We start from the raw sequence: 23974 nt of genomic DNA, 5'->3' as shown, positions 1-23974 counted from the left end.
ACGATCACCTGAGCCAGTCAGCAGATCCAGGCGAGCGGGGCCGGGATGCTCGAGCCAGGGGAGTGCTTACGGCTGGAGTCTGAAACCCACTTTGGTTGGGAGCAGGTGCCGGGGCGCTGTCAGGATGCCGTATGCCTCATGTGCCGCCTTGCGGCTTTGGGAGCTGGCGCCAGAGCTTGGGAACCTTTATCCTCACGGGCTGTCACAGCGCCTGCTTCTCCTTCCCTCCTCCTCGGGTAGGGCTGGAAGGAATGGAGAGCGCTCGGCGATAGCCTGCACGACGCATTAAAGAATTTTTGGACCCCACCCTCGTGAGCCCAGTGCTCGCAGCCACTTCAAAGCCAGCGTGTGTGCAGAGCAGCTGTTTCCAGCCCTTTCACCGGCGCTCACACGGAGCCAATGGTGCAGGATCAGGCAGAGCACAGGCTGGGCTCTGCACAGGCCGTGCAGCAGCGGCGTGTTTCCATGAAGCTCCGGGTGACTCAGCGTGTGAGCTGGGCTCTGCGATAGCCCCGGGGGTTTCCCAGCCCGTCCTCGCTGTGCTGTCTCTGTTCTGTGCTCCCCTGCTCTACCCCAGCACGCAGGTATGTCTGAAGGTAACTCCGCACCTAAAAACCAACCTGAGACTTCAGCCAGCTGATAAGCGTCCCGTCACCTGTTGCCAACCAGGCTAAGTAATAATAGATACGTGTGTTTAAAAACAAAAACAAAACAAAACACAGAACTACTTAGCACAACCTTCAGGCCACTGCCTGACGAAGCTGCGTTTACCGAGCTTTGGCAACCTGTCGCTGGATCTCTGTATGCAACCATGCAACCGACCCAAAACTTGGTAGCAAAACTGAAAGTGCTTAACTGTACTCCAGCCCTTCGGAGGCGGTGAACCTGTTCCCATCCCACCTGATGCGTAAGCTAATTAGCTTCTTGACTAAGCACTCATCCTGGGCAAGTATGCACAGGCTGCCCTCGCAGGGACTCTTGCATTCCTCCCGGTTTCACAAGCTGAAGAAAGATGCTTCTCTTCACTTGTGAAGTCGTTATTGCTCCACGCAGGTTAATTGAGCCCTAGCGTTATAGCCACTCATCAAGCAGTGGTGAGTAGCTCACTTGTCTAAGCTTGTTTATTTTTATAATGCTGCAGAATATTTGCATGCTGCACAGAAATGTGCTGCTTTGGTTCCTTGCAGCCTGGCAGTATTATCATTTTAAATTCTTCATGAATCTCTCTTCCTCATGAGGGGCTGGCGAGGCTCCAGCGCATAATTGCGCGGTGTTGGAGACAGGAGCCTTGCTTGCTGCAGCTTTACACAATGCCCTGCGAACACGGCCCTTGTCTCCCTTACGTAGCGCTGGAGCTCCCTCCCCTTTACATCCACCTGATCTCAGCATGGCTGCGTGCAGCACCTCGCAGTTCCTGGGTTAGTTCTGCCAGCTCTGGACTCGGGAACCTACAGGTAGGATCTTACGAGAGACAATTTCAGGCTGGAGGTTAGGCTGAGGCGGTGAGATGATAGAGCTACGATGCCTGGGAACAATCTGCCGCATCTGTTCCGCCTGGGAAACGTACCTCATGGTGCTTCCTTGGGGCAGAATTGTTCTGAAGCTGAGTTTTCCACTCGGAAAGCAGGGTTTTTTGCTAGGCTTTGTGGTTACGAAGAATGCACTGTGCAGTGCAAAAGCCAGGGCAGTTTCACAGAGTTTTTGGTAGTCTGAAATGAAGCGAGTGCAGTTAACTATCCATCTTAATAGATTTAGGCTAAACCCCAAAAGATGTCTGTTTAAAATGTTTACAGAACCTGTTCCAATTTCCTTCCAGCTCTATCATAACAACTTTTCCAGTGCACCTCACTAATTTCAGGCTTTGGCACGCTGGAAACTGAAATTGCTGGAAGAGCCTAACACAAACAGAATTTGGTGTCCAAATAAATAACACATGGGCTACAGTACCGATTGTACTGTTCATTTTTTTGTCTTTCATTGCATAAAATAGTTTGACTAACTGGTTCTGCCATGAGTTCCCAGCTTGCCCAGAAAGCAGATTCCAGGAATGCTGCCACCCAAGTTAGTTGCACAAGATTTTCTTTGTTAATTAAAAAAAAAAAAAAAAAGGATAGAATAGGGGAAAAAAAAAAAAAGAAAAAAAAAAAGGCTTAATGGCTTAATGTTAACAGATTTCCAGTTGGGACAAAAATCATCTTTGGGTGGAAAGGCAGCATCGTACTGAATATTTAAAGAAACTGGATTTGTTGCCCAGACTATCTCCATGTTGGACCTCCATCCACCTCTTGTTCTGGATTTCCAGGCTGATTCCTGGTTTGCCTCCCCACTCAGCTGAGTTTATTCAGCCCCAGCAGATCCTTTCAGCGTGCCCCCCCGTCTTTAGATGGCAATGTGAGCGTGTGGGGCTGTGGAGCTGGGTGTGTGAAATGGTTGCACGCAGCGTTGCCTCCTTGAACGTTTCAAGGAGTCAGGCGTGCACAGATTGAATTTGTCTGCGGAGAAAATCTTCGAGGCAGGATCTCAAGCTGGGCTGTATCTTTGTATTAAAAAAAAAATAAACACACACACACCCCTCGCATTTTTCCAGTTGAGACAAAAGAAATCTTTGGGTGGAAAGGCAGCACCATATTGCATAATAAAAGCCTTTTTATGCTCTAATAAAAAGGGTTGCTCAGGGCAACTTTGTTTAAAAAAGAAAAGAAAAAGCGGAGTGGATGATAGTGGTGTGAGGGGTACGGGGAGTCCTCTGCTGTTGTGCAACACTGGGAAAAGAAGCTAGAAACTGCTCTGGTTATCTGCTATCTTAATGCCTGCTTTAAAGGTTCTCTGCTGCATATTTGCTGGCAGCTGTTTTCAATATATCCCGCTCCAGCTAAGTCACCAGTTAAGAATTTGACATTAGATGTTTTTTTCAACCACCATCTTGAAGTACCACACCACACAACACAGCCTTGTTCCCTGCTCAGATATTGTTCATGTGCCTTGAAATTGCTGTTGACACCTCCGGTATTTAACGTGCAGATCGGAGATAACGTGTGCTGGGTGTGGGTATGTGCCCTAACGAGGCAGCGACCAGCATCCCCGGCTGCGTTCCTTCGCCACATCTGCTCATTTTGTTTTCTGCTACATTCCAGGAAAGTAACTTAAATGATCCATCCCAATCACTAGTTGTAATTTCACTGTTTTTGTGCTTTTTACCCTTAAAACACAAGCGCACCATGGGCACACACAAGCACGCTCCCCTTCTTTTGCGTTGTTTGCCTTTTTCTTTGGGACACCTCCAGCAGTAGATATAAGCTCTCGAATAACACACCGAGCTGCACATTTCCCTGTGTTCTCCTCATTCTCCCCTCAATGGTTAAAGTTTCTTTAGTGCTTTCTATTCTGAAAGGGAAAAGTAGCGTAATTAAAGAATGTTCGGGGAATTGGAGCTGGGCTCTGCAGTATGTTTCTGGCATATACTTTGGCAGTGTCCTTTTCTTTCCCTCGCTTTCCCAGTCAGTAAAATAAAACTAATGCTCATATACTGATCATTCTCACAGTCATTTCCGAGGCATGATTCGTGGAAGTTAATAAAGTGCTTAACCATAGCACCTTTCAGCAGGGGCTTTCTGCTGATACAATTTGCGATATACATGTACAGTACCCCTGAAAAGGGAGCTGGAAGCACAGGGTATCATCATCTGTGCTGCAGCTTTCATTCTTAGCAAAAACAACCCCCAAAAAATCAACAACTACAAAAAAAAACAACGACAATGGAGTTAAAGAATTAGAATTTGCGGGTTTTAATCACTGTTTCACTAGGAGGCACAGATGGGACAGAGCATTACTTGGCAACATTTAATCTTGGAGCAGAAATTGTCATGATTAAAGCAGCAGCTGGAGTAGATTGTTAGGGACAGGGGAGTTCATTCATCCTAAAGGGATCAGAATTGCTGGGCTCTGGGAGAAAACAAGAAGCTACAAAAGGAATATATGAAACACGGGCCAAGGTTTGTTATTTCTAGGGTCTCATCAGCCAATTAAAATGATGTTTTCAATGCTTTCCTCAGAATTACTTTGGAAGCGAGGAGAGCATCAAGTGATCTGGCCTGCTGAAGAGGACACTGAAGCCATCTCTGAGCGGAGATCTTGGACTTGCAGGAGGAAGGCTGTGTCCCCCCATGAGCCAGAACTGCTCCTCCTTCCCAAGGAAGTCCAAGTGAAGGACATAGGTACGTGCCGCTTCGCCTGGGGGTTCAGAAGTATCACGTTGCAGGGCCTGAATTCCAGGCTTGGTGAGGCAGCCCGGGAAGAGGGGGATTTTAACTTTCTCTTCCTTAACGTTTGCAGAAGGTTTGTCTGCCTGACGCATCCAGGCCTTGTGGTACAGGGGTAGGCTCGTGGGGCAGGCTGTCCTGATGGAGGAAGCGGGGTGGCTGTGCAGACATGGACCAAAGCAGACCCTCCAGGTCTCCAGAGCCCAGCGGTCAGTCCCTGGTTCTGCCACAGCACAAGCTGGTGTGAGCAAGCTGCCTCTTCCTAGGGGACAGAGAAATGGTGTCAGAGTGAAGTGCTGGAATGCCAGCAGGAGCTTGTAAAGCATTCTCTGTCCTGCGCTGTTCTAGCTCAAAAGTAGCTCTGCTTTTACTTAAGCGTCTCGGAGGTGTCATTCACTTTGAATATTTTGGCTCATGCAAGGCCAACGGGTATGAGTTTCCTCATCAAATTCCTGCCTCCACTGGGAGGCGGAGTGAGGTGTAATTGCTGTTGGTCACTGGTTGTTGAGTCTTTTCATAAGATGTGCTTGGCACTGGCTCTCTGTATTTCTCTCCTTGGTACGCGGTGTTTTTCCCTGTCACTTCCAAGTCTTTGCCTTAGATCAGACAACTCTTTTTCCTCCTCTCACATTTGCATGCATTCAGGTGATGACATATGTGTGAGGATTTGGTTGCCTTTGTGTAGTAGGAAGTCAGGCGTCCTCACTTGCACCAGTGCGTGGTATTTTCTGCAGCGGGGAGACGAGGAACTAATCTCTCCCTGGGTATTTATTAACTCTAAAAATCTGCTGGCTAACCAGGTATTCATACTTGCTTAAAATGTTCTAAACTAAGAGTTTGCTTTACTTCTGCAAACCGTATCTCAGCGGAACTCTTTTTTTCCCCCTGCTCTTCCTTAAAGCTGACAAATTGCTGATTTCACCCTTTTATCCTTGTCTGCCTTTAAATATGGGAAACGTATTTCACTGTTGGTAGCCCTAAGTGTAAAACAAACAGGGCTCAGGCATTTTTACCATCATCCTGTGAATTATAGGTCTCCTTTCAGCCTGAAAGCAGCCTTGCTGTCTGAGGTATTCAGCACGTATCTCTTCAGCTTGCAGTCGATTGATATTCCTATAAACTTGCGAGTCACCTTTCATCACCTTTTGAGGCTTTGCCCCCTAGCATGCAAGTCCTTCTTAGGTCGAAGGGCCTTGACGACCCCCATTGTTATGGGAACCTTTGGTAATCTAACCTGCCTTCTTTCTGTATTTCCAGCCATTGCTCTTAAACGTCTTCTGCTTGATCCACTCAGGCGCTAATAGCCGTGTCTCCTTTCCTTAGGTCAAGGGCAGCTTTTACATTCCACCCAAAAGGCACCACGGTTTGAGATGAGGAATTCAGAAGAGCAAGCAGCTACGACAGTTTTACAGCGCCTGCTGCAGGAGCAGCTCAGATACGGAAACCCAAATGACAACCGTAACCTCCTCGCCTTACACCAGCAAGCCACGGGAAATGCCCCCCCTTTCAACAGCAGCGGGAACCCAGCGCCGCAGAACGAGGGGCTGAGCTCCCAGGACCACCAGCTCGTGACTCATGCTGCCCGGCAGGAGCCCCAGGGCCAGGAGATCCAGGTGGACAACAGCATCATGGAGAAGCAGCTCTCCCCGCGGCTCCAGAACAGCGAAGACCTCCCCACCTACGAGGAAGCCAAAGTCCAGTCGCAGTACTTCAGGGGCCAGCCGCACGCCAGCGTCGGGGCAGCGTTTTACGTGACGGGGGTGACCAACCAAAAGATGAGGACTGAAGGGCGGCCCACGGTTCAGCGGGTGAGCCCGGGGAAGGTCCACCAGGACGAAGGACTGAAGGACCTCAAGCAAGGCCACGTCCGCTCCCTGAGCGAGAGGCTGATGCAGCTGTCCCTGGCCACCAGCGGCGTCAAGGCGCACGCGCCTGTCACGAGCGCGCCGCTCTCCCCCCTCTCCCCGCTCTCCCCTCAGCAGTCGAGCGACCCTTACAAAAATTCGGGCTCCAACGAGTTCTACAAGAACTCGGTGCAGCCCCCTGCCCAGCCCAGCATGAAGGGGATGGAGCAGCGGGGGCCTCCTCCGGAGTATCCCTACAAAAACGTGTCCACCCCATCCATGAACTGCAAACCCCAGGACTCGGGGCACTTCTATAGCGAGCACCGCGTCAGCCAGCAGGGGAGATCCGACGGGCCTATGATGAGGTATCAGCATCCCCCTGAGTATGGCTCAGTCAGGTAAGCACGGTCCTAAAATGACAGCCCGATAAGGAAAGAACCTATAAAACAGCCCCCTGGCGCTCCTGGTTATCTTTCAGCAAAAATCCCCTCTCTATTGTGTGAGACCGCATCTTGTGTTCAGCTGCAGACGGTGTCTGGAAGGCCCGTGAGCTGATTCATTGGCTTACCTAGAGAGGCCTGACACATTTCAGAGAAGAAAAAAACACAAAACCAAAGCAGAAAAAAGGCCAGTTCGGGTTTTCTGGCACAAGGAAGTTCAGTGCAGCTCCAGAGCCTTGCAGAAGGTTTGTAAAGGAAAAAAAAAATAAAATTAAGCCAAAGTGGCAGTGCAGTTTGTTTTAGGAACTTGCAGTTACTTACTGCAATACTTGTGCTTTAATTACATCTGCCAAGAAAAAAGATATTTTGTTTTAGGTTTAAGCTGCACCCGAATGCCATGTGGGAAAGGAGAAAGTGAACGAAAGCAGTAGTGGTGAGGGGAATAAACGTCACCTGAACTTTTTTTAGGGTTTTCCAGAGTTTTCAGTGGACCGAAGCGTGGGAGTGGAGAGCGGTGTGTGCTTTGTGCCTCATCCCAGGCTTGCTGGCTTAGCTTTTGTTAATTTTCCTTGCATCATTTGAAATCCCAGCCTGTTCTGGTTTCCTCCAGATTAGAAGCTAGATTTGGCTAGAGCCGATGTCCACGTGGGTGAAGATGAAGCTTTGTCCAGGTGGGCTGAAAATCTTGGCTCTGCCTTCCTTGTTTCCTTATCTCAGCCCTGTCCTAGCCCCAGGGGGGGCTTTGGTGTGATGATTTTGGCCTGGCTTTGAAGCTGAAAGGGTAACACGGAGCAGCAGCAGGAGGGCATCGCTGCGTGAGTAAATGGTGAGCTCTGTGTGCCGTGCTGTGTGCGCTGCCTTCAGGGGAGCGGGAGGAAGAAACCAGGCTGCAGTTGGGCACGGAGGCTGAGCTGGGGGGAATTTGAGTCTGCTCAGAGCCGTCTTAGGCCTATGGGGAGCTATTTTCAGAGTTTGTCCACCATTGTTTGTGATCTGAAATGACTTCAGCAGCATACAAGCCTGATGAAAAGGCCCTTTGATCTGGCTAAATAAATAATAAAGAGGCCAGGAAGAGGGGAAGGAAAGGGTTTGTGGGGGGGTGGCAATGATTGTCGAGGCTCGTTGCAAATCTTTTTGAGAATTCAAAGGCCTCAAATCTTCTGCATGCAGGAAAGGAAACAGATCCTTAATGGTGCTGCTGCATCAGAAATACTCGGGGCATTAAATATAGCGAGGCTGAGACACAGCCTGCTTGCTGTGTAAGGGAGAGGTATTTGAAAACATGCCAGCAGCCAGCTCCTCTAGACAGGGTGATTTTTGTCTGTATGGGATGGATCCTGGCTGCCTCGAAAGAAAAGCGGGGGAAGGAGGAGAAAGGTTCAGCTGGCAAGGTTTCCAGTAGGGGAAGCAACCGAAATTTGTCTTCAAAGCACTGGGAATCTAATGAGGTTACTTTTTAACCTAAATAGCTGCGCCCAGAAGAGGTTTCCTTTGCAAGCAAATGCTGAAGCAGGGGAACAATTGCAAGGCTAATCCATAAATTACAGAGCAGCGGAGCAAGGGAAAGCAGCGAGTCCTCTATTCCCCTCCCTCTCCCACGGGCTCGGAGAGGAGCTGTCATCTGGACAAGAAACCTTCTGTGCTACCAAAGGTGCAGCTGGGTGATGGGGCAGGACTTTGAAGCCATCCAGCTTGCAGGAGGGCATTTATCCTCTTTGCAGCCTCTCCGGGGCGATGAAGCATTTTCGGGCACTCCAAGCTGCCCTGCGCTGCGGCCCTGGCCCTGCGTTTATCGGGATTAATTTGGATTGGGAAACGTGCACGCATTTTTCCAAGCGTGTGTCAAGGAAACAAAGCCCCTTCTTTCTGCTGGGGAAGCCCCACCCTTCTCTGCGGGTTTTTCCCCTCATTGTTCGGGGGAATTTGAGGGTGACCTAACGATGCGGTTAAATAAAAACTCGTTGAGCAAGATAAACATTGGGGAATTCACAGCATTCTCATGCTTCACCCTCCCCGGGCTGGGAAAGGAATGGGCCGGGTGGTAAATCTAAACCAGTCGGCAAACATTTTGCCTCACCTGCTCCTGGGCGGTGTAAGTTTGGGAACACATCCATGTTCCTAACCAGGTTGGTTTAATGTAAATACCAGGCATGCCGGAGGCGTCTGCGCTCTTCTTTGGAAATTGTACAGTTCAGAAGAGGGCTGGCTGCGTGCGGAGCTCCAAAGCCCCTGCTCGCTGCCTAAAATCTGCCCCGCAGCACCGGCGATGGAGGCAAACCTTCGGGTGGCAGAGAAAGAGCTGGGGAGAAGGGGCTGCCACGGCGCAGAGGGAGCTGCTGGTGTCGGATCCCGGCACCACCCTGTGCTCAGAGCCCAAATCACCGAGTGTTGCTGCGGGGATAAATCCCATGTTCGACAGGGAGGCCTGCAGAATGCGCCCCGTAATTAGTAAATCACCCACACGCCTCCGGGCTCCTGATGGCTGGCTTTGCTCACGGGGCTGCCCTTACACCATATCCCCATCCCAAAAGCTGATGTGACCCCGGGAGCTGCGGAGCCGTAAATCCCCGCTTGTGCTCAGCCCCGGCGCTGCGCTGCGTGCCAGGGGCTGTAAGGGAAGCGGAGATTCTTGTGTGATGCTCTTCAGAATGAAGTGGCCCTTAAAGCTGTGCTATCAAGCTTAAACATTTCTAGGAATTATTGCAGGGGTGTGGTTTTTTTTTTTTCTTTTTCTGTTTTTGAGGTTTGTACGTCTTTACGACGCTGAGGCAAATTGAAAGATATTGAGTAATTTTATCTTCCACGTATTTTAAGAGTCTGTCTGCGTTCTTGCCTGAAGTGGTTCATTGGAAATAATTGGAATTACTGCTGCAGGGTTACCTGAGGACTGAGCTCACAGGGAGGAAAGCTCCTATCACCATCCTATCAGTGGTTCTGGTAGGTGACCCCAACGTACCTGAACATTTCGGAGCTTTAAAACCCTCCAGAAGTGCAGTTGGGTTCCTCTAGCTTTCTAAAGCCTCTGGGTCCCAGATCGGGTTAGCAGAGAAATGAACTCCACGATTCTCATGTTAATGTGAGGGATCTCTGAGCCAGCTCATGTGAGCCCACGAAATACATGTAGGTATTTTGGGAGACAAAACTGAAAGTCGTGGGGGTGCTGAAAAGCCCTTTGAATGTGCACGTGGAAGTTTGCGTACAGGATCTGAAAAGGTTTAGATGGCTTACTAGGAAATACCTATCTCGTGTTCTTATTATATTTTTATTATTTTTCTTTCTATTATATTGATTTTCCAGCAAAACACGATCCCCAGTTGGATGACCTTGTGTCACAGGGAATGCAGCAGCATATGTGAGGCTTGGGAAGCTGCAGCGCAGCAGCACGAGAGGCTCCAGCCTCGTGTTGCAGCCTGAGCCCCCCCGCTGGTGGATTTTCAAGATGTGCGAGGCTTTGGGGGTGCGTGCCAAAATGCTGGGGCTCTTGGAAATGGATCCGGGTCAGCAATACTCGGCCATGACTTCCTAGAGCGCTCCTTTACAATAAGTCTTAAAAAATGTAAATATCAGGCATCTGCTGCTTTTCTTTGCCCATTTTGGCATTCTCTTCACTGGGGCTCGAGTCCTGGGGAAACAGCAAGGTGCTGCCCGTGGGTCTCTGATGATAACGGGGTGCCTTGAGTCAAACAGCTCGAGCTGGTAGCGTCGGCACCCAAATAGGCCGTGTGAGGCTTCCAGTATTAGCACGCGGCCATCAGTGGACTTGGTTCTCTCTGAGTCACCGCTTCAGGTTGTTTCCAGACTCGGAGGGGGTATTTTGCGCGTTCAGGATGGGGAAGGGTTGGGGTGATGTTTGTTTTGAGCTAGGAGGCAGACTGGCACCGTAACTATTTTGGTCTGACCTCTGCAGGTCATCGGAAATTAATTGTCACAGCAGAGTTGTTCCTTTATTGATTACAACAGCCAACACAGGAGCGTGACAGCCTGTAAAGAAAAAGCTTGAGGAGCTGGGGGGCTTCTGAAGATGCAGGGTTTCAACTTTGTGTGTACCCCGGGTGAGCTGAGGAAGTTTATCTCAGGTAGTTTCCAGCCCCTAGGTGATGCTGGGCAGGTCCTGTGGTGCCTTGCCTTCACTGTGAGAACTGGCACAGAGAAGTAAGGAGCTCGGTGCAGCGATGAGTGAAGCTGACCTCCCAGGGAAGGAAGAACCAGGCTGCTAAGCTGAACGTGCCTGAGGAAATTAATTGCACGTCTCTCTTCTGCATGACCCTCGGGATCCCCACACTGCGTACAGTCGTTCCTGGGGAAACAGCTCCTGAAATGCTGCTGCTGACAGGGACCCTAGCAAGTAGCTGTGTTTCCCCTAAGTGGAGGCTAGATTTGTTTCCCCGTTAAGGAACCCAAGCATCAGCTGGGAGGTTTCCAAGCACCTTCTCTGCTGTACAGCAGGGAAGATGAGGCACGGGACGCACAGCACGGGAACAGTGAACCCCGCGCCGGCCTGGGAACCTCCAGCCTCCTGCGGGTGCTGGCAGCCAGATGTGAGTAGCGCAGGCGTTTCCTCTCTGGCCGGCTCCGAGGAGTTGGAGGAGTTGATGCATTCGCTCTGCACAGCACAGGAAGGACGATGCCGAGTGCTTGCACATCGGCCCAGGAGCCCTTTGTGTAACCCTTCAGCTCCCAGTTCAGCTCCACGCTCGCTGTTGCTGCTCTGGCACGCTGCTAGCCCTCCTGGTGCGGTGGCAGAGCTGTGCCGGGGGCTCCTTTGTACATCCAGCACCCCCAGAGCGCAGCAGAGCGAGCCCCTAGGGTCCCTCCTGGGAACACAGACGACTGCGGGGCTGTTGGAGGTTGAATGTGTTTGGGGGAGGAAGCAAAGCCTGCCTCTTCAGGTCATCCAAGCACGATAAAGCCACGCGATCTGCTAAGAAAAGTCTGCTCCTGGGCTGGCACAGCGGAGTTTAAGCTGGGGATCTCCAGAGATCAGACTCTCTCGATTGACCAGGCTGCAGCCTGTTGGGTGATAGTTAGGAGAACTTGTACCAGGGGTGCTAGCATGGTAACAGAGCTTAGCCAGTTCCTATAACTTCGTATCCTAATTGCAGAGGATTCATTGTTTTCTCCATGAGAGATCGCACGTTTCAGCGGGGAACAAAAGAACCATTCCCAGCAGTCCTCAGTCGAGCTGTTTTATCCACACAGCGTGGAAAAAAGTTACAAATAATTTTGGTCAGTGGTTGTTGCTGGAGTTTCTCTTGGTGTCTCTGTACAAAGTAGACTCATGAGGATGACTGTCATGTACTTAGTATTTATTTCCTGGTAACTATTTGATTTTAAAACAGTTTTTAAACAAATGTTAAAAAAATAAACATGAGTTTTTTGTGTAGGAATACCTGTGGCTAGGAGCTACACGCATCATCTCCTGCCGTCTCGGTTGGTTGACCCATCGCCTTCTGCATGACTTTGACAGAGCCTCTTCTCTCCGTTTTCCAGGCAGAACCCAGACGTGCAGCTGCAGCTACAACAGAGACCACCTCACCACCACAGTCCGACGTCGTCCTTGACGTCCTTGGGATCTTTGACCCTGCTCCAGTCTCCGCCGCCATCCAGGCTGTCCCCTTCCCAGCACCAGCAGCCCCTGACTCCGAGCCAGGGAGATCCTGGCCTCCTGCCACGGACCCAGCAGCCCTTCTTGTCGAACCAAGTGCATCAGGGAGATCTCTACCGACTATGCCAGCCTTTTCTGGGCCCGCAGCAGCAAGGCGATTCCTATTCCGTAATGTCCAGGGCTCAGCAGATACCTTCCCCGTACCAACAGATGCAAGTAGATCCCTTTTCCATAGTTTCCAGGGCCCAGCAAATGGTGGAAATCCTGTCAGAAGAGAACAGGTCGCTACGACAGGAGCTAGATGGGTGTTACGAGAAGGTGGCCCGGTTGCAGAAGGTGGGTATTCTGTGTCTGGTGGCATCCATAATTGAGGGATCTCATCTGCAGTTGTTACACTGCTTGCTTAAGGCTTTGATTTGTCGACTTTAGAGTCTTTTTTATGTAGATTGATTAGTTGTATCCTGTGCCTTTGGGGGCAGCAGCTTAACTTCATCAGAAGATAGAATCAAATCCTTCAGTTTAATTCTAACAGCTAATTGACCGTGCTTAAAAGAGCATCCTCATCGGCTGTCGCCAAGAGGCTGGCTGTTTGGCTTGCTTGATTAAAGCCAATGTTCCTATTTCCAGGATAGCAGCAGGCTTCCTTTCCCCAGCAGTCTGAAAGAGTTTAGAGACCGTGGGCAGGGCTCGTCTGAATCAGCACGAGGAGGTGGTCGCTCAAGTAGGCAACAGGGGGCATGGCTGCCAAACTGGCTGGCAGCACAGTGCGAGGAGGTACTGCTGCTCTGGCTGCGTTAGAGGCATTTGGGCTGCAGGGCTGAAACCAACAGTTCTGTCACTGAAGTCACGTAAAAACACCTCCCTTGATAGCACACAGCTTCCACGAAAACTGACTGTCCTCTTTTGGATCAAGCTGTTTGCCACCTTTGGCTTTATAAAAAGAGAGAAAAACGAACCGGTGATGATAAAGCCCTCCTCCCACACATTTAAAAAAAAATTAAAAAAAAAATCCAGTGAGAGCCATCAGCAATAGGCATGTGTGCGGATATTTTCACCACAGCCTCATAGAAATAACTTCTTGATGAGCAGTGGCTTAAAGTCGTGCAGCAGGTCAGCCTTGCTGCGCCGTGCAGCTGTGAAGAGGCTGGCGCTGCTTGCACTTCAGGACTTCGGTGGCCTTGCAGTGCTCTTTGCACTGAGCAGTCTCCTGGGACAGAAAAATGTGTGGCTGATTAAAACGCTGGAGTTCAGATGACCAGTGTGGCTTCCCACGCTGATTTATTTCCTACGTTACCTCTTTCCAGGGACATATGTTCATTGTGTTGTATTTTTTTTGGAAGGTTCCTGGCCAGGAAATGCTTTAGAGAAATGTTTGACAGCTTCCTGATAATGAAAGAAGGATAAAAATGAGCTCCCCTCCGTCCCCCAGTTGATGGCTTACCGATGGGGTTTGCCATTACGTGCATCCACACTTCTGCAGTGCAAAACTGTGCCTGGCAAGGAGAGTCAGCAGTGAATCTCCTCCTGCTCCAGGTGATCAGCTGCTTGCCTAAGCTCACACCAAGAAGCTTTATGCTGAAGGCTACTAGCAGGAAGGAGAGAAACTCCTTTACTACAAATGTTGCCCCCACTGAAGGAAATTGAACATTTAAAAACACAACCAAATTGTGGGAGTGCAAGCAAAGAACATCAGGAGGTTTTGTTGTGAATTTTGGACCATAACCATTACACAGCTACCGGGTTCCGCAGCAGTGCAGGGGCTGACACTTGCATTTTTTCGCATAGTTTTGTTCACCTTTCTCATTTAGTTTTACTGACCCAACGCAGTATCACATTAGCTGCTTATCTCGTTGTTTTTTGCCCAACTTGACCAAAGCAGCGCCCAGCTCAGTAAGGACCAGGAGGCATTTGCCTCCTTCGGTTCACTGTCTGTGCTCTGATCGTGTTGGAGAAATAGTGCTGGAGTGTGGAAGGAGAGCCCAGATCTTTGTTTCAGCCGTTGTTGTTCCTAATGTAAAAGGATCCCTCAGGAACTGAGATTCTGTCATTTTATTTGATATATAGGAGTAGGTGGCTTTTATCTCAACAAAGAAAACAAGAGAAAGCAATCTCCTTTCTGAGGCTAAGTGAAAAGAATTGTTAGTGATAAAATAGTAAGCGCTTGTTTTCACTTTCACCGCAGCTGGAAACAGAAATTCAACAAGTTTCAGAGGCATACAAAAACCTGGAGAAGTCATCCTCGAAGCGGGATGCCCTGGAAAAGGCCATGAGAAACAAGCTGGAAGGAGAAATTCGTAGGCTTCATGATTTCAACAGGGATCTGAGAGGTAAATGAACCAAAACTTCTTTTCTTCACTGTGATCTTTTTACTGCTGTGCTTACTCACCAGTCCAGCGTGGTGCTGCGGGAATGTTTGCTGAGACAGTTGGGATATATTCAGTGCGTTCAGGTATATTCAGTAGGCTGGGATTTTAAGTGCTTGCTGGGAGCGTGGAAAAGACATGTTTAGGAGCGTGCTGTTGTCTCTCATTCCCAGCCTGTTTCTCATTGAGGAGAAACATGTGATAAGCCAAATACCATAAACCAGATGCAAGCCTGGAATTTTCTCGTCTTATATCCTAGACGCAATTTGTACAATTTGTTCAGTTTATACAAAAGGAGAGACCTTTTGCTGACTGCCTAATCCCACACCAGGCATGTTCACTTTATTTCCTGTCCAGTGACCCCTCTGCACTGACATACAAACTGCAGGCTGTCTGTTCTTCCTGAAGGCCTTGTCATTCCTTATCAATGCAGGCATCTGGTTTTTTGGATCCCCCTTTCTCTTGCAGAGATGTTGTTAGTGTCTGCTTCTTGCTAAGAGGCTGAGGGAGTGCGATGGCTGGCGAGGGAGGGCGGTGTCAAATAGTGTTTGACCTGAACGTGGGTCAAAGTGTAAGCGGTAGTTTGAAAGGCAAAAACCATCTGCAAAGCTAGATATGTAAAAGTGTGTAATCAGTCTTTTAAAATGTAAGCTTAATTTTTTATGAAAGCTGTCTGATTGCCCTGCGAGTCATCTGCTTTCTGTGCCCTGAGTCTCGTACCGTGCTCCCAGAAGCTGCTTTGCATCCAAGCAGTAAGGCCGTGCAGTGCTCGGTGCTATGGAGAAGGACAGCACACAAAGGCCTGCATTAAGTAATCTTACTCAGAGTAAAACACAGCATAAACATTTCATTTTTATTTTTATAGACTGATATAAATTTCTAGTAGCCTGCAGCAGCAGAACACTTAAGCTATCCCTGGAATTGTATGTTTTTCCCTGAAGTCAGGTCATTAGACAACAGCGATTTAATCTTCTAGCTATTAAGATTTAGTGGAGGATTATAAGGGAATCTTTTAATTGCATGGTGAGATTTATTTGGGTGGGAAAAATAAGTTTATGTGGAGAGGGTTCTGAAACCATTCTTAATAAAACTCATTATACAAAGACTGAAATGTCTCCGCTTCTTATACTGAAGTCTGTGAGGAGTCTTAACATTTACAAAAATAGAAAAAAATAAACTTATAAATTATGTTATAATCGTTCAAAGTAATTTCTTTGGAACTCCAGTCTGTTCTGTCTCCTTGGGAATATTTTCTCAAGGACATAATTAGAAACATTTCAAAAGTGAGTGACAGCTGCTTGGTAGGCTTTTGACTTTGGTCTGTGTAGAATGAGGAGATCCGTTCCCCTAGCTTGCATGTCCTGTGCAGATGCGAGTTTAACGCTTAAAAGTTTTTGATTCTTCAGCGTTTCTTTTCTTGAACAATTCTGCAGAACGTATGGAGACAGCCAACAAGCAGCTTGCGGAGAAGGAATTTGAGGGTTCTGAAGACAATCGGAAAACCATCTCTCAACTCTTTGCACAAAGTGAGTTACGCAGTCGTTATGGGTCAGGAGAAGCGCTCCAGTCATCCCGGATAGGATAAAAATGAGCAGGGTGGCACGGTTCAGATCTGTCAGTTTTCTACTGGGACAGAAATCAGGGCAGTGGCAGTCCAACACTGGCAGCGGAGGAAGGAGGACACGTTCAGTAATTCTTTCTGTATGCATGTATGGTCCATCTGACAGCGTTTACTAGGGATTTTGGAGCAAACAGAGCGTGTAGTTGCATTATAAAATTAGTGTTTGCTTCATAATGTGTAGGATAATTTGAGCAACTGTTTTGCTCCCTGAGAGCTTTGGAATTAAACCTTTCCAGGCTGGCAGGAGTCCTGGCATGAGTTAGGGCCGGTGGGACTGGAACGCTGTAGGTCTCGTATCTCTTTCCTCTTTAATTTGCTGCTGCACTATCCAGTTCGGCACAAATAAGGGGGATTAATCCTGCCTGCAGTATGCTGTTCTGCGTAAGGTCATGAATTTTGTCTGCAGCCGTGGATTTATCACAGGGCAAACCGAAACGACAGATGTGAAATGCTGCTTTTCCTTTGTGCTAAAATGTCTTGAGGCTGACGGCAGCGAGCCAACTTTCCTCTCATCCCATAGCGTGCTCCGCCCTTCTGACAATGCTCGCTTTTCTCCAATTGTTATATAAAAAGGTAATGCAATAAAATTGCAAAAGAGAGATTTTTCTGTGATGTAACACGTACTGCTGCTGCTCTGACAAGTGCTGCTGTCCCTCTCTTGGGTTGCCTTCAGCTTATTCCTCGTGGCTTACGCTGCAAGCAGGTGGCTGCCAGGGGGTGAACCCAGCTCTCCTGGTGGCAGTGGGCAGTCTGTGAGCTCCGTCTGGCTTTTGAGATCCGTAGATCTGCCCAGGGAGGTGGGGAGGCCAAAGCTCAGAAGCTTCAGGTGCCATTCCTCCTTTTGGATGCACGTGGAAACCTTCGAGCTGCGTTTTGGCAGTCCCAGCATTTCTAGGGGGTGCCGCAGGCGCTTGTCAACGGAGTGGTACTCGTTTGGGGAAAAGTCTGGAGCAGAACCTCCAAAAGCCTGGCTGCAAGCAGTGACAGCTTAACAAACAGCCTGCTGGCGCTGATTGATACCTTCTGGCGTAATGCCACCCTGCATCAGCCCTGCCCATCTTCTGCAATGCATTGTAACGTGCTGACGCTGGCAGCAGCTCATTTCCTGGGTGGAGGAGAAATGCTGGGACAGGAGAGATGGGGAAAAGAGCAGGCTGGGGGTGCCTCGAGCCTTTCTCCCCGTGCCTTCTGTCACAGGCTAGCTCGTGGCAGTGGGGGTTCGCCCCGCAGAGTTCAGAGGTGCTGTTGGTGGACGGGTTTCTTCTGCAACCTGCGTGTGGGCTGCGCTGATTCCCTAGCAGAAGGGAATCTTCAGCTGCTCCGCGGTGCTAAAGCTTTGCTCTCGGCTCTCTGCTGGCAGAAGAAAGGGAATAATTGTGGTCCTGTAAATATAGCTATGCACATGCTTGCACAAACGGGCCTGTGTACTCCATATGCAGTCTGTCCTAACACCCAGGATCTAGTTCCTGTTTTTCAAGCCTTCCACTCCTTGTCCTCATTCCTTTGTCGTGGGATATTAGTTTCTGGAATGCAGTTTCTCTGGTGTCATCAGTGCTGGGTGTAGATCACTTGAGGGAGTATTCTGTGGTTATGTATATCCAGCGAGTGTGTTAATGTTATCATTGTGGCTGGTTGGCTCGAGCTGGGAATGACAACATATGCAGAGGACATCAGCTCTGTGTTGTGGCTTTGCTTTACACCCTTCTGTGATAATTTCTGCAGTCCCCAGTTATTTTATCCTGTTTAGTTTTTTTTTACGAAGGCAGTTAACCTGTTCCGTGAGCACAGAGCACAGCTGCTCCCACTTGGCCCGGCTCTCTCTGGAGAAGTTGTGCTTGGAGAGACTTTAAAGCACGGGACAAAAAGCTTTCCTGAACTGCAGGTTTGCTTTGAGCAGCTGCAGAACAGATACAGGTGCCCGGGTCCCGGCCCAGAGGGTCGTTTTTAAGGGCAGCAGAGGAAGACCAAGGAATTTTACTGCTCTGTCCTTTGGTGAAACCGCCAGCCAGGTGGGACAAATGGGTGTTTGGGCAGGAGGGCAGCTGCCCCAGGCAGAACAACCTTCCTGTTCGGAGGGTCAGCGTGAAGAAAAGGAGCACAGGTCTTTCAGGCACAAAAGCTTGCTACCTCCCTTCCCCAACCTGGGACATTAAGATCACCCAGTTTGTTTTCCAGGGCTGAAAGCTCAGAGGTGAAGAGGTGCCAAGCTTTGCAAACCGTCTGTATAATCAGAGCAAATTACCTAACTGTACTGAGTGATGCACCTTCTCGCTTAGCACTGAGGCATATTGTTACTTGAAGGTGCCGTGCTTGTTTTTCAGGGCTATCAATCCTTCTCTTCCTTCAAAGCCACATGCTTTTTTTTCCCCATAGCTACAGATTTGCATTCTCTGTCTTGTGAGAAGTCCCAGCACGAGGTGCCCCATCTTCCCTCCACCTCTGGAGGGAAGGACTCCTAAAAGCTGGGTAGAGAGGAGTGCTGTCCGTTGCTAACTCTCACCTTGTTTTGGTAGACAAGGAAACGCAGCGGGAAAAGGAGAAACTGGAAATAGAACTGGCTGCTGCGCGCTCCACCAACGAGGACCAGCGGAGACACATCGAGATCCGAGACCAGGCCTTGAACAACGCTCAGGCCAAGGTGGTGAAACTGGAGGAGGAGGTAAGGCAGCCAGGGGGGAGAAGCTGGGGTAGCTTGCATTCCAGTGAAAGCGACTGTGGGAATAAGTTCGTCTTGTGCAAATTACAAGGAAATCTGCTTGCTTCAAAGCTGTTTGTATCGGCTTAGCTTTGTGTTGGTTAGCTAAGCCACCGAACGGCGCGCAGATAAGCCACAAGTCTGAATTTCCTTGCGAGTGCTTTCGTCTAGGCAGCCATGTTTCATTTTCTTTTTGTTTTAACTGATAAAAGCGGGCTGGGGCTGAAATCCCAGCCCTGGCAATTTCCTGAACTTGGCAGAAATTCAGATCGGAATGGACTTTTTAACTCATGGCAAATGAATGCAGCTTGTCCCCTTGCCAGGTGTTCCACTCACACCAGGTTGTGGTACACAGTGCAGATCGCTGCGTGTGCCCGGCCTGCATAATAAGCTGGGCATGACAATGACCTTGCTTGTTTTCTGTCCCTTTCCTCCCAGGAGAGGATAATGAATTTGAGCTGCTTAGCAGGGCAGCTTTCACAGCGGTTTCTTTTGTAGCCTTGTCCCTGCCATTCGCACGTGGCTCTCACCTTGCTGCCCTTCTGCGTCATAGCGGCCGTCCTCTTTCCTCCCGCCTACTCCTTTCCTCTCCAAGGCTCCATTTCCCCCTCCCAGACCCTGCTTCCTTTACTCCCACTCTTCCTCCATAGAGAGCCCCCGGAGGAAATCTCATGGCCGGGCAGACTTCCTCCAGGGCAGGTTTGTTCTCTCCTTCAGTTCTGCCATCTTCCTGCCTCCTGGTGCTCATCATCCTCCTCAGCTGAGCACTGCCTGCACCCACCTGCATCTTGCGTTTTGGAGACGTTCTTTAAGCCTTCCCTTTGTCATAAACCCTCCCTTTATCAGCTTCTCCTCCTCTTTCTGCTTAGGATCCCGGTGTGCCAGCAGAGGGGGGATGGTCAAATACAGAGTGAGCATCCTCCTGTCTCATCTTGCCTGCCTTCTTTCTCTCCCAGGTGCCTTCTTAATTTTAGTCTGCTCTTCTCTGAGCTTTTACTTGCTTCAGTAGCTCTTCTGTTCTTTCTCCTGGACTGCCCTCACGGTCACTGCAAGCACTGCTGAGGCCATTTGGAGCATCCGCTGGCCGTGGTTCCTCACCGGGGAGCCAGCTTCCCTGCAATACAAATTATAACAATGAAGAGAGGAGAGCAGATTCAAAGGGACATTCAAGTATCACTGTCCCCATTCAGCCCCGCACACATCTGACAAGCCCATTGATTTCACGAGGACTGCAGCATTTCCTGGCAGGGCTGACTTGCACCTTGGCTGCTTTGGAGGAGCATTAGGTCTAGGGGAACTTAAACAGAACCACGATCAGATCTCCCGTTTGGCTCTCTCTCAAACTGTTCTGTCATTTGATTCTGCAGTGTATGGCAGCTCCTTGCCTCTCATTCAGATTTTTCAGTGCCTTAATGATTCTAAAAGTCTCACGTGTGACCAGCTTTAAGTACACAGGACATCCTGGTGGCTTCCCTGGGGTCATTCACATGCTTGGAGCTGGCTTTAGAAAGATGCTGCGGTCAGCCGGGGCCAGCACGCACAGCACTTGGCTAGGTCAGGCTTCTGTGCAAAGTTGAAGCCTTCAGAGGCGATCATAATTGTATGTTTTCTTTTCAAAAGACCTCTCATTTTACTAGGAGAATTGTTTTCAGTGCTGTTGCAAAGTATTTCTGCTTAGGTAGAATAGGAAAATGGGTAAGTAAATGTGGCCAGATTTGCATGACCCAAACACGCCTGTGCCGATAGAGAGCGAAATGCCCTGCTCTAGATTGCACGAAGGTTTCTGGTCATTTGCATCCAACCTTTGCTCGAATCCCAGGGCGTGCAGGAAGTGCCACCCTTCCTGTTGTAGATAAATATGGAAGCGTCTCAGTGAGGGAGCAGGAATTAACTCTGCTTTTTCCTAGAGGTGAGGGGGAACAAGGAAAAAAAAAAAAAAAGAAGGGGCGAAGAGTCACTTCTGCATGTTTCCCAAATCACTTTTTAATGAAATGCTTAGGATTATGAAGCATCTGTTGCCTCATTAGCATTAAGTTGTGGGAACTTCAGAAATCCCCGAGCTGTTTGGTAGCTTTCCGAAAGACAGCCAGGCGAGCTGCTTGGTGCTCAGGGCGCCGTTCAGAAGCGAATCTAAATGTCAGCCTGAGCTTCTGACATTCAGTGACCAAGATATAGGAACAATTTGTCAATTACTTCTTTTATTCCTGCCAGCCTCATCTGGGTTGCTAGTCCCTGTAATTGTCAGGAATTTCCAAACTAGTCCTGCAGAAGAGGGTGGAGTTTCTTACGTTAAGGTTTGGCAGCCGCTCTGGCTCAAGGCCTGAGGGGGGTGTGCATATTTCAGTTGTTGCATCCTGTAATGTGAGTTTTCAGCTTTTTTTTTTTCCCTTTCCGCTTTGACTTCCTATTGAGCGGAGCTACCCTGCCTTGTATTCACCAGATCCTTTATAAAAAGAATATTTTATTTCTGTTATAATGAGACCTGTAAGCCATATGTCACCACCATGGCTGGATTTACATGTTGCATTGGAACTGGAACGTACACATTCTTTTTAAAATCCTTGGCCTGAATTGCCAGTTTGGGCAAAACCACCCATCTGTAAAATGCAGGTACTTGTCTCCTCCTCTGGAGCTTGGGGAGTTTTATACAGACTGGATTTTAGCATCCAAGTTGGAGGGAAGGAAGAGATAAAGGCATGCTGAATGTGATAGAGAAAGGAATGATCTTAGGTGCCTTTGCTTTTGGAAGCAAAAGCAGGTATTCAGAATACTTTCCCGTCTCTGTCAGAAGTGGTGAAATGACTCCTTGGGTTTCGAACGAGTTGCCGTTAAAATTAGATAGTGTGGAGTTTATTTCTGCAAAGTGCTAAAAAGAGTGAGTGACGGTGGGTATTTAAAACACACTTAAATATGCTCGCAGACAGGCTTGCAGAGTATGTGCATGTTCTACGTGTAATATTTAAACTTTACTACTTCTCTACCGGCCATAAAGATACCCAGTAATTAACCCCTGTTTTCACGTCTCTATTTCCATCCTTCCCTTTAATAGATGTTGCACAGGAATGCTTAAGTCAGCAGCTTATTAAAATCATTTCTAGTGAAGTATATGATTTTTTTTTAAATCAAAACTTCAGATTATTTTCATTACATGCAATAATTGTGAGATAAATTGTGTACCTTTGAGGTGAAATGCACGTTGGCTTAAACCCGCGTATCCCAGAAATGGGCAGTGCCAGTATTTGCAGCGGGAGCATCCGGGGTCCCTGATGCTGAAGCACGGAGTGCCACGGGGGTCCCAGCTGCAGGCAGCCACCTCATCTGTTAGCAAACACCTCGAGAGCAAGCAGGACAGGTGGTTAAACTTCACTTTGCTCACAGGCAGAAGTGCAGGGGGACACAGCAAGGTCTGGCCAGGTAAGGGCTGCCCTCCGTGAGTCCTTACGAGGCTCGTGATACTGCACCAGGGGGCTCTGCGCCAAGCCGTTGGCCCAACCACAACTACGAGGTGGAAAGGCTACAAGTGCTGCTGCTTTTAAGCTCTTTGTAAACAGGGTTTTTCAGAAGCTTTAATGAAGTTGGTCATTCCTGCTTGCTCTGGTTAATTTGTACCGTGTAAGACCACAGTTCAAAAAAAAAAAAAATTAGTAATTTTTTTTGGTTGTGGTTTAACTTGTACTCCTTTGCTTCGCTGCTTTACAAAGCCACCGTTTTAACAAGGGCCTGAAGGAGACAGCTTTGAAAAATAGTGACTACCATTAAGCAGATATAATTATCTACTGTGCCATCCTCGTGTGCACACCTTGCAATAGAAAGCAAAGCCTGACAGCCTGTGGTGGGTGTGAATTAGGGGCTGGGGGAAGGGAAGGAGCTTGAGTGAAATATCTCCTCTAGAAGCAGCTTGTATTTGGGGGCTATAAGATCTTCCAGCCATCAGAGTTCAACACAAACCAGATACCAGAGCTAGGATATTATATTCATTTCCCACTCAGCTATTGTGGGGAGAAATTGTGTGCTATTTCTGATAACACTGGGGGTTCTGTCTGGGGGGAAATGTAGAAACATGCGTTTCCAAATGACTTCTATTGTACTTCACATACTGTATCCGAGATGATTTCAGAACAGAGCTCTGGCTTGTAGGGAAGAGACCCAAAGGAGAGTTTGTGCGCTTGAAGGCTTGTCTGTTTTTTTCCAATCACTTCTGGGTCTATAAAAAGATATTCCTAGTCTCCAGCAGCTTTCCCTCTTGTGTGCTTAGGCTCTGAGCTACATAACTGCTCCTTTCAGGACAGAGCTGTTCGTGGATGGGCAGGGTGGACAGGAGACAAAACTCCCCCCCTCGCCTCTGTTAATGACCTGTGTTCGTGTAATGGTGCAGAACTGGCTTTTTATTGCTTTGTCTCTACCTCGTGCTCTGCCTGTTAGTGCTTTTCCAGGGCTGGCTTTGAGAGTTTTCACTTATTGGAAGGCAAACGAACGGCGAGGCGACGTTATGGCATTCCCATGCAGCAAGCACTGCTCTGCAGGAGGATAGTGTTACCAAATTGCTTCAGCATGCATTCTTGCTGAAGCCAGTGGCGCCTTCTTGGGCCTGAATTCAAACAAACTGAGGGTTCAAAGGCATCCTAGAGCAATACATCCCCGCTGCAAGAGGCAGAGGTGGTTTAAACGTGCTTGCTGCCCTCTTTCTTTACTGCATTTCTGCCGTAGCAGGCACATTCTTGTGGGGAAGCACATTTTCAGCTGCATATGAATGGCTTCAGCTTTAGGAGAAGCCCAGAATGTAATGAAAACACCCTGAATATATTAAACAAAGGACTTTGAAGCCATCAGAAATAGTGGGTGGGAGACAGGCAGATGCTGACGAGTGTTACCAATTTGCTGAAATAGGAGCTGTCCAAGATGAAGAGGGTAATCGTGGGGTTTGTCAGAATGCCTGGGAGGGTTTCTGAATCATTGCTAGCGAGGCAGGAAGTCCTCTCTTCTTCCCCAGAAAAACTCTGTGCTGAGTAACCCATCTGGAAGCGATGAATCTCCACAAAAGAAGAGCCTGCCTTCCCCCTCACCTGCTATGCCAGGACCACGCTTCTCCTGCAGAGGTAGCTCTGGTCCTGAGGGTATTGCAGCCTCTTGTCTCCATGCATCTAGCA

General features: G+C 48.8%; 1 protein-coding gene across 1 annotated transcript in view; it reads left to right on the top strand.

Moving 5' to 3' along the window:
- Positions 1-23974, top strand: part of AMOT (angiomotin) — a 59886-nt gene that overhangs the window by 20350 nt on the left and 15562 nt on the right. The window contains exons 2-7 of the mRNA XM_084293934.1: positions 4053-4214; positions 5583-6501; positions 12034-12484; positions 14331-14475; positions 15945-16037; positions 18646-18791. Coding sequence (XP_084150060.1) covers positions 5630-6501; positions 12034-12484; positions 14331-14475; positions 15945-16037; positions 18646-18791 — 1707 coding nt within the window. The 5' untranslated portion in view covers positions 4053-4214; positions 5583-5629. The remainder of the gene's footprint in view (positions 1-4052; positions 4215-5582; positions 6502-12033; positions 12485-14330; positions 14476-15944; positions 16038-18645; positions 18792-23974) is intronic.

This window comes from Netta rufina (assembly GCF_964035555.1).
Source record: "Netta rufina genome assembly, chromosome: 12".
In the NCBI taxonomy this organism is placed as follows: Eukaryota; Metazoa; Chordata; class Aves; order Anseriformes; family Anatidae; genus Netta; species Netta rufina.
Note: the sequence above shows the minus strand (reverse complement) of the source record. Positions and strands in the feature narration are given on the sequence as shown.